This window comes from Pimephales promelas, chromosome 8 (genome assembly GCF_988280905.1).
Source record: "Pimephales promelas chromosome 8, fPimPro1.hap1.1, whole genome shotgun sequence".
Lineage (NCBI taxonomy): Eukaryota > Metazoa > Chordata > Actinopteri > Cypriniformes > Leuciscidae > Pimephales > Pimephales promelas.
Window position 1 is genome coordinate 33,514,043 of NC_142776.1, and position 11,075 is coordinate 33,525,117.

The 11,075-nt window shown below is 38.8% G+C and overlaps 1 protein-coding gene across 1 annotated transcript in view; it reads left to right on the top strand.

Moving 5' to 3' along the window:
* The window catches only part of tafa3a (TAFA chemokine like family member 3a), a 100,141-nt gene that overhangs the window by 86,827 nt on the left and 2,239 nt on the right, over positions 1 to 11,075 (top strand). The window contains exons 3-4 of the mRNA XM_039693494.2: positions 5,862 to 6,011; positions 9,308 to 9,432. Coding sequence (XP_039549428.1) covers positions 5,862 to 6,011; positions 9,308 to 9,432 — 275 coding nt within the window. The remainder of the gene's footprint in view (positions 1 to 5,861; positions 6,012 to 9,307; positions 9,433 to 11,075) is intronic.

The window sequence follows — 11,075 nt, forward strand, 5'->3', positions numbered from 1 at the left end:
GAACATAAAAGCGCTGCAACATTATTGCAAAAATTAGTGTCTCCCAAAAGAAAAAAAACTATTCTTCCTGAAACGAGTTGTCAGTAATTCTTCCTGCACAAACCTATTTAGGTTTGTAACAGATTTAGATCTTTAGATCTTCCAGGCCTCAGATATCTGAGGCCTGGAAGAGTTGTGGACATGTCGACATGCTGATATGTACATTTTAGGTACTAATATGTCCATTTCAGGTGCTATTTATGTCCATTTCAGGTGCTAATATGTCCATTTCAGGTGCTAATATGTCCATTTAAGGTGCTAATATGTACATTTCAGGTGCTAATATGTAAATTTTAGGTACTAATATGGCCATTTTAGGTGCTAATATGAACATTTCAGGTGGTAATATGTACATTTCAGGTGCTAATATGCACATTTTAGGTGTTAATATGTACATTTTAGGTACTAATATGGCCATTTCAGGTGCTAATATGCACATTTTTAGGTGTTAATATGTACCATTAAGGTACCAATATGCAGCCTTTAGGTACAAAAGTGTATCTTTTGAAAAGGTACAGCCCCAGTGACAGCTTTTGTACCATTTTATCTGAGAGTGTAAAAGAAAACTAGGAACCTTTAAAATAGCATAATTGGGCACTTTAAAAAATGTCTGAATTTTCAAATGTTTGATTTTATGAGAAATCTCATTAGTTTATACAATTATATAGTGCAATGACATTTATTTTTACACGAGATTTAAGTGTCAGAATGTTTTGTGTGATACAGAATCCAATCCGGTCTGCAATGGTTTATTTTTGCTCTTGGTTAAGCAAACTGTCCCTGTAGTTATTAGCTTTGAGGCTGCAAACAGAGCTTTGGAGGAGTTAACAGATATGAAGAGGCTTTGTTATTGCTCATGGGTAATTGTTGCCTGTCACATGAAACGAAAGCAGATTGTACCTTTAAGGACATCCCTTTATGCTTTTGTTCAGCATGGCAACATAATAGCTGTTTTGATGTGTCCTCGGCTAATGATGGTTTAATCATTTGTTTACTACATTCATCTGAGGTATATGGTTGTATTTTGTCAGCCTTTGCTTTAACGGTTTAGCAGCTTGCACTCATGCATATTTTCGTCCGGCGTCTCCGTCACAGTGTTTCTACTTTAGGTGGAAAAAACAACCTTTGAATAGCAATTTTGTGAGCACAAAGTCTGTCATCTCTCTCTCTTGCACCAAAGCAGAGGGTGGCTGTGTTATGCTAATTCAGTAGGAGCTTAGCAGGAAGATTTTATGTATTTCCCCCCCTTTTTTTTGTTATTTGTCAATATGTTCGCCGACTATTTGTGGTAAAAGAGCCGCTCTGGTCCAAAAAAGCTCATCAATGACAGACTGGAAAAGCACAAAAGTAAGGCATAAGGGGGAAAAATGCCTGCTTAATGCTCATACTTGCATCTGAGGCAGCAATCTGTTCTGTTTTATTTTTAAAATGGCCTTTACCCTAGTAGAGAATGTCACACATCCCAATGTTAGATGATTTTACCCTTCAACTCACATTAATGAGAAACTGCATGAAGACTCTTAGATCCTAACCACATCTGACAAGTGCCAGCAACATTTGCAAATCCTGTGAAATAACCATATGTTTGTCATTGCTTGAAAGACTTTTTATATATATATATATGTGTGTGTCTATATATAAACTATTGTATTTGGAAAGGTACGTGATATTTGTAAATGATAGTATCCGGACACTTTAAACATTATGGGCTGGTTTCACAGACAGGGTTTAGATTAAGTCAGGATTAGACGTTAGTTCAGTTAGAACTTTGAAGTAGCTTAAATAAACATGCCTTACAAAAAAGAGTTGCACTGATGTGCAACTTATGACAAAACAATGGCACTGAAAATTTTAAGATATGCTAGTTCAAGTTTTGTTCAGTTAAAACCGCTCAAACATACATTTTAGTCTGGGACTTGAGCCTCGTCTGTGAAATCAGATGAAAAGTATCATTGGATTAGGCAATTCATAAGAATTTAAGGAATCATTAAATTGATGAAAAATGACAGTAAAGGCATTAGAACAGATTTCTATTTAAAAATAAATTCTGTTCTTTTGAACTTTATAGTCATCAATATGGCTATTATCTACCACACAAACATTGAATTAGCATATCCATTATGTAAACCAGTAGCCAATAGGCTAACGTTACTATAAAGACGCTGGCTTGTAAACTTGAGCTACGCGATATTTTGACGTTTGAAAAAAATAAAACCCATGAAACTATATTCATATGACATGCTGAAATATATGCCAATGTACCTGGGATGAAGACATTTCACATTACTAGTGTATTATTCCCTAGTGTAACCATGACAGATTTTACGACAGTAGTGGAAGACAATACTGTTTCCCAACTTTAGGGGGACCCCAAGAGCAACACCTATTCAGCCTGTTGTTCTATGTGCTATTGTGTAGTTGAATAACTTGCCTTTCATGATTAAATGTCTTTTCTTGGTCTTGGGTTTTGTGAAATAAATTTCTAAATAAATGCAACTTATAGTCCAGAGCGACTTTTTCGTCTTCACAACAAATTTTTTGACTGATCCGACATATACTCCGGATCGAAAGTACGGTAATTAATTAAATGAACGTTTTAAATCGTCAGCCCTATAGGGCTATAAATTGTTATAAATTTAAACAATTGCTATAAATTGTTAAAAATGTAAATTGTTTTTAAAAGTGCAATATTTCACAATATTACTGTTTTTTTACTGTATTTGTGATCAAGTATAATAATAACAATTTATATCAAATATAGCTTCTCATTTATTTTGGCTTTTGTCAAATAGCATGAACATTATCATCCTTCTACTGTAGTTGATCCATTCCTCACCTTCCTCAGTGCTTGTCGATGTGGGATCAATGTATGTGATTGTGATGTTGAAAGCAGTGGCTATAAGAGCTATGCCAGCTCCCATTACTGTTAGCGCCCCGATCGTGCCCGCTCGTGCTGCTGAGGCAGACGCTCCCTGACTCTGCCAGACGACCAGCCTGCACACCTTAAGTGAAACATATCGATCGCAGCTATTGCAAGTCCATGGAAATTTTGCACAGATGTCCAGAGAAAGACACAACACCTTCTTAGAAAAGGTCTCGCATCAGTCGAGTTTACGGAGCCAAGAAGTAACTGTTTAATTCTCTTTGTTGGTCCTCGGGCACCTTGCTGAACACCGGCCACTTAATCTTCACAGGAGCCGATTGCTCACGTACACACACATACTGCCTATAGATTTGGTTGGCTTGTTTATGACCTTGTTGAAAGGGTTATGGCTTAATCAGTAGTTTGCACTGTTTCTCTAGGCCCCGCCAACCCATTCCTGCAGTGTAATGAAGGCAGCTATTCTGAGAGAGGGTTCCCACAGTAGGTTGACGGCTGATCCGGGATCAGGTGCTCCTGTGTCAGTGCTGATCTCTGTGGCGCTGCCATACACATTCTGTTCCAGGAACATAACACTTTCTTTGTTTTGCAAATTTGATTCAATTTCAGCGTGACCTCGAGTTAAGGAACACATTTTGATCAGTGCCAAACATAGAAACTGTTAATTTTCACTGCCAAAATGAAAAGCTTTTGAGTTTTCACCGAAGCTCATGAGCACGCTGATAATATCATTTACATTTATGCATTTTGCATACAATTTTTTTTTAACCAAAGGCACTTACGGTTCAGTCGAAATATTTAAATGTGTGTGTGCTCTTAAGGATTGCACCCATGACTTGCTGTACCCATTATTTACCTACTTTTTAAGAGCAGATTTTTGCTTTTGGCTTGCTTAGTTGGGGTTATTTAATATTTAATATTTAACAATATTATTGCTCTGTGTTGTACTACTTTCATGTTATCACTGTGAAGCTGCTTTGATACAATCTGTATTGTGAAAAGCGCTATATAAATAAATGTGACTTGATTTTTAAAAAGAAATGTATAATTCTTATTAAGTCATGTTACTTTCAAAAGGGATTTGCTCTAAATTTGACCTATAAACCTTTATCCCATTACTTCTGTGATTAATTTGAATTATTGTAACACTTAGATACTGTGTGGTTGAAAAGACTGTTTATAATGAAAATTATTGCAGCTCTAGTGTTAATATTCTGTTTGAAATGGCTTATTAAAATGGCTTATTAAAGTTAGTCATTCAGCATTCAGCTTCCTCCGTTTCAATATTTATGTTTCATTATAATGAACCTTATAATGATAATGAATTCCTATTTTATTAAAATTGTATATTTTCTTTGGATCTTTTAACAGTGAATTTTTACATCGCTGAAATAGAATATTCTTAATATATCATGCCATTAAATGAATGCAAAAGTTATGTAGCATGTTGTAACTTGACTATTTACACTCAAAACATATTTCACGTCATTGCTACCAGTTAAAGCTACACTGTGTGATTTTTACCCCCATCTAGCGGTGAAAAGGTATATGACTATCCAGTGAATATTAGTTTCTGTTCCTCTCAATTCCGATTTCGTTTTAACTCCTACGGTGGCCAATGTAGTCCAAGACTAACATGGCTTCCAGTTCGACCCCGTCCATGAGCGTTAACTCAAATGTAAACGCGAAAGGCGAAGCTTGAATTAACGGGTATGTACTTTCAAGATGGAGGGGCAACATGGCGAGTGCGACTGACATTAGAACCCCTTACCCGTATGTATTTTCAATGACATATTAGAGAATACTTTATTACTTGAACAAAGTAAATATACATTAATGAGCACATATATTTTTGAAAGAACTAAGTGTTTTTAGCTAAGAATAAACTAAGAGTTACACAGTGTAGCTTTAAGAGAAAGTAACTTAAAAAAAATTCCCCCAAAGCCCCAGCTTGGAGTAACCCAGCCCAGTTTGTTTTTCTCATAGATTTTTTAAGCACTGTTGATGGTGCACAAATAAATAAAGGCGGTAATGCACATTGAATGAGTCAAAGCAATCATTTTCTATAAGCTGTAGGAACAAACTCCCACCATTGAATATTCAATTTGTATCCGCTGAAACTTTTTGAAATTAACTTTGGCCCTGCAGTGTGTTCAGGCTGAAAGATAATCACACAAAGGGGGTTCAGCCCTTCACCCGCCAGCGTTTGCATCGGTAAATCTCTGTTTTTCTTTTCCAAGCCCACAATCGGCCTGCCGCTCGACAGACTCTTTTGTGCGCACGTTAAAGGCTCTTTATTGATTGGAGGCAAAATGTTTTTAATGTTGTTGATGAGATTTTGAGATTGGCCAGCTAATGGGAAAATGGAGGCCCGTTTTTCAATCAATTTTAAACTCAAGTCTTAAATTGAAAATCTTTACCAATGCAATTAAGGCTGATTTGAAAGGTACACTAAAACTTTCAAAATGTTTTTTCACTTTATTTATTTTTTTAACTCCTCAATTTAGATCTTCAGAATGATGCGTGAATGCACACTTTCAGATGCCAAGTAATGTTCCTCCCCGCTGTTGTTCAGTCATAGATGAAAGATAAACAAAACAAACCAAAAAAATGAACACATTTCCTGCAGACCCTTCTAGATGCTTGAGGCCTATGATTGTCATTTAACTGTTTTACTTGCAATTACTAAAGTGAATCGTAAAACCCAACCTGATGATCACAGAGACCATTTTCTTCTGATTTCTGACATGGGACAAATAAAACTGCTTGCCATTAGCATTAATTAAATTATACGCTGCTTCCATGTCAAATTCATTTCCATTGCAGCCAACGGCAGCAACAGAATATGCATTAGTGCCTCATCGTTTCCTATGTCGGCAAGGGGAGTTTGAAACAGCTGGTTGATTTTAATAGACTCTGTGTCCTTGTTGTTTTTCCTCAGTGCATGTCAAAGCGGGAACCTGTGAGGTCATTGCAGCCCACCGCTGCTGTAACAAGAACAAAATCGAGGAGCGCTCCCAAACTGTCAAGTGTTCTTGCTTCCCTGGGCAAGTTGCTGGGACAACAAGAGCAGCTCCTTCCTGTGTGGATGGTGAGACTCTTTTTATTTGTTGTGTGTGTGTGTGTGTGTGTGTCTTTTTATTTGTGTGTGGAACAAGATGCAAAAAGAAGTAATTGCAAATTTTGTGAACTTTGTACAACCATTCAAATTTTCACTCAAATTGGACTTCTGTAATTTATATATATATGTCTATACTGGTGAGCCAAAACATTATGACCAGTCAGAGGTAAAGCAAATGTCATTAATAATCTCCTAACAAGGCCACATATTAAGGTCTGGTAGATTAGATGGCAAACAAAAACAATCTAGTGATTGTTCTCATAATCAATGTGTTTGATGCAGGAGAAATTGGTAGGAATAAAGATTTGAGCGACTTTGTCAAGGGCCAAATTGTTATAGCAAGGCGACTGGGTCAGAGTATCTCTGAAACGGCAAGGCTTGTGGGTTGCTCCCGGTCAGCAGGGGTGAGTTTACCAACAGTTGTCCGAGGACGAGCAAAACACAAACCGGCGATAGGGTGTTGGGCGCCCAAGGCTCATCGATGCACCGAGCCAACAGAAGGTGTACTGTAGCACAAGCCACATCAATTTTTAATAACGGTAATGGGAGGAATATGTCAAAGCACACTAGTGCATCGCACTCTCCTACATATGGAGCCGCGTGGCCACAGACCAATCAGAGAGCAGACAATGAGCATGTGAACTGGACCTGGGTTCCATTTTCTTTCACATCAAGTGGATGGCCGTATTGGTGTTGGACAATGACAAGCCAGCGGAGGGAGTGTGATCCTCTGGGCAATGTCCTGCTGGGAAACACTGGGTTCAGCTATTCATGTGGACATCAATTTGACACATGCCACCTATTTAAACACTGTTGCAGACCAGGTTCATGCCAATGGTGTTCCCCTGGTAGAAGTGGCCTCTTTCAGCAGGATAATGCCACACTGCACACATTGTTCAGGAATGGTTTGATGAAGAGTTCAAGGTCTTCTAAATTCCCCAGATCTCAATCCAATTGAATGTTTGTGGGATGTGCTGGACAAACAAGATGGATCAATCCACAGGACTTGAGTGATCTGCTGCTAATGTCTTGGTGCCAGATACCACAGGACGACTTCAGGCATCTTGTACAGTCTAAAAAGTGCTGGGTTGTTTTAACTTAATTTTGGGTCAAATATGGACAAACTCATAGCCTGGCAAAGCAGACCTACATCAAGATGTTAGGTCTGGGAACTCACAATTGGCATACCTCAATCCGAGGGGCGGGATAAAAGGTTGTCTTTCAATATCCCTCTGCACGCAATTGGATATAGCGCCAACCAACCAGAGCAACGAACGGCTGTGGCTGAGTGAGTTCCAAGCGCTTTCCCAACAGCGGATCTAGTGACGTTAAGTAACGTTCTCTTAACTCCAAGTCATCCAGAGTCAGGGCCAAAAGCCGAATCGAAAGTTCGCCGACGCCAGCAGCATCTTGTTTGTTTTCAAGTAGCAGGAAAATCACTTATGGAAATCACAGCGCAGAACCGTCACAACTCTGCTGTCATTGTGTTAAGCCCGCCCACCAACTCTCTATACATGATGTGATCGGCCTGACCAGAGTTTGTTTTTTCCACTTCGAAAGCCAACGGAGAGTTGCTAGACCAATTTTTGCTGCCACTAAGGTGGGCCCAGATTTCTAGGCTAACAAACTCAAACATTGGGTTAAAAATGTCATTTGAAAATGTAACCCAATGTCTGGGTTTGTTTAAACAACCCAGCATTTTTTAGAGTATAGAGGCCATGACTTTGTGGGTCGGCACGCTTCACGAGTAGGACCAACAGCATATTAGGCAGGTGGTCATAAGGTTTTGTCTCATCAGTGTTTACATGGAAAGAACGTACTACTACGTTCCATGTCTAAAAAACATGGTAATATCATGGTTTAATTTACAAAAGAACACAGTAGAAAACATGCAAGAAATAGCCAGGTCGTTCTGTTTTATTATTTTAATTATTAATGCTTCTAAATTAAACCATCAATTTAAAGTTGGCTGTCTTTTTTTAAAGTCTAGCTGCCCCTCTTTATCTCAGTCTCATCTCTCTGGGCTGTCACATCAGAGTCAGGGTCCGTTTGAGTGTGACACCGTCATCCTCCTGTTCGCTCAAGTGCAGCGTGGGCTGCTTGTCTAATAACATGTCAACGGCCCCCTCACCGGACAGGTCAATCGATCTTGATCTTCTTTTCTGCCCTCTAATGCATCTGACAGGTGCTGCCACCCCCTGCTGAGCACCGAGACCACAGCGCATGATTCTACCTGCTGTATGATGACAAAAGCCACTGTGCTTATGACTGAGAGACATTTGACCTCTCTACACTATTTTTATGCTGTAGATTGTCATACTGTGGGTTCTTAAAAAACTGAGACCACATTGGAAATCATACCCCCCCCCCCCCACACACACACACACACACCAAGACCCGTTTTCAAAGAAGTGCCTGTAGAAAGCTGCTGAAAGTAACATTTGCTATTGAAATGACCATAAAAAAGTCCAATAATTATAGTTATAGTAATAATTACTGCAAAGATGTAAATCCTGCTTTTAACGTGGGATTTCCTTTTAGTGGTTGCCAATTATCAGATGTATCTTAGTAAATATAAATGTATAAAAGGTTTGTCCAAAACAAGTGTCCAAATTATGACCATTATAATGTTCTTTCTCATTTTGAAAGTTGGGATGGAGGATATTAAAGGGCTATTGTTCATTTTAGAAAACATTTTACTGCACACAACATTTTCAGACATCCCTACATTCAAGGTCATGCATAACTGTGGTCTGTTTTCCTAAAATATGTCTGGTAAAAGTTTCAACACAAGAATTTGATCTTGTATTTGGATTTAAACCCAATAGATGTAGACTTAAAGGCAAACAAACTTTTGTTTTAACAGTCAGTCAAACCATCTTCCTCTCTGCTCTGAATTAAAAATTAAGGCCCAAAGTTTGACAGTGTCTCCTCTATACTTCTCTATTCCTCTTAACCCTCAACATCATGCCAGCTCCCCCAACCGCAACCCTTGTCATCTTGACATGCAACTTTTTCTGTAAAGTCTAATCAAAGATCGCCTCATTGTTTTAGGGAGAGAGCGATTGAATGAGATAGTCCCATTTCTTTGTGGACGTGACTGAGATCTTCTGAGGTTTTCTCCTCTCAATCTTCTTAGATTCGTCCTTTAAAGTGTTGGGAACCATGGTGATTTGGGGATGTGCCTTTCCCATTTCGTCAGTTCCCACAGAGTGAGATTCGTCTTGTTGAGATTCTTCTTCCTCTCTTTCTCTCTGTCTGCACAGCTTCAATAGTAGCACAGAAGTGGTGGTGTCAGATGCAGCCGTGTATGGACGGCGAGGAGTGTAAGGTGTTGCCAGATCTAAAAGGTTGGAGCTGCAGCACGGGAAACAAAGTCAAGACGACCAAGGTGAGAGAGAGCCCATCGAATCACAGTAGCCAACTATATCCATCAGAATAATATCAATACCAGAAAACACCTCCGAACCCAGGAACAAAAACAGTCCATACAACCATACAACAGAAATAAAGTGGGCCAATGAATATATATATATATATATATATATAAATGATTGATTTAAAAGAAAAAAGCCTTTTGCTAACTAGTGTTATGGCCCGTTCACACAAAACACAACATTTATTCTAAGTGTGCACTGCAATTTTGTCATCTGCCACTTTAAATGTTCAAGCTCTTCAAAGCAGGATGGATTCTGATTGGCTGTCAATGTTTTCACCAGCTGGGAAAAAAAAAACACATTCTGAAAGTGATTCCAATGACATTGTTTCTCTGAGCCGGTATTGTTATAGTTGTGCTGTGGACTCTATTCTTTTATATTTACTACGATTTTTATAACTATATCTCTATTAGAGCCAGACCGATATATCAGCCGGTCGATATTATCGGCCGATATTAGGCATTTTCCAAAATATCGGTATCGGCAGTTATAATGGCAGATAAATTAATATTTAAAAAATAAAAAAAATATCGGCCGATATATCGGAATATTGGATTTTAAAACCCAAAAATATTTGTATCGGTATCAGCCTTCAAAATCCTTCATCAGTCGGGCTCTAATCTCTATCATTATTGTTATAGTTATCGTACTGGGTGTGAACAGGCAATGCACTAGTTTTCTGCTTTCCTCAACTGTCTTGCTTTCAGCTTGTTAGTGGTCCTTGCATTTGACATCGACTTTAAATAAAACACAATCTGGGACCCTAGACAAACTTAAATGAGCGAAAAAAAAATCCCAAACAAAAGAAACACAATGTGGCATTGCATTTAGGAAAGTCAGGGCAGGTTAATGATGCACTTCCACAGGCTAATGCGAGTTATTGTTTTTATGTTTGCCGGCGTGTGTTTTGCGAGCCACTGTGTATGTACGGTTGACATGCTGGGCTTGTAACCATCCATCAGACTGAGAAGTTTGACTCACCAAATGCTCGCGCTTGAGTCGAGCCCTCCATTATTCATGGGGCAGAGGGGCCTGCGTGAGGCAGACCTTTTTTTTTACTTTAGCCATGTTAATAATTCATGCCACTGCACTCACACGTCAACAGAAGGCAGACCTCTGAGGTGTTGGGAGCTTCTCTCAAACCTGGGCTTGATTTTGGGGCCCTCCAGGCCACCGTCCTTGCACATGGATATGCAATAGAAGAAACGATGAAAGCATGATGGGATTGTGATCACTCTGATCATTACTTTTAATCTTTTGCAGCAGGTCCATTGACCATTGTTCAATTGGACATTTGATGCATTTAAATATGATTTAGCCCTCTTCTAGTTTTATCATTTTGTGCTAATTAATTTTTTTTTGCTTATGTACTCAATGTTATAAATTTTACAGTCACTCGAATGGTGGTTATGTGCAACAAACTTTCGCATTCTCTATTCTGTAAAACAGGGTGCATTGCTTTCGGTTCTGGGCTGCGTTTCCCGATAGCGTTGTCTCTTAGCACGCTACGAAGACTCTTAAGGTATAAAGTAACTAAAGGTATACCATTTCTAGGCGTGCTCCCCGTACCTTAGGATGCTGCTCAAGAAATACCTTC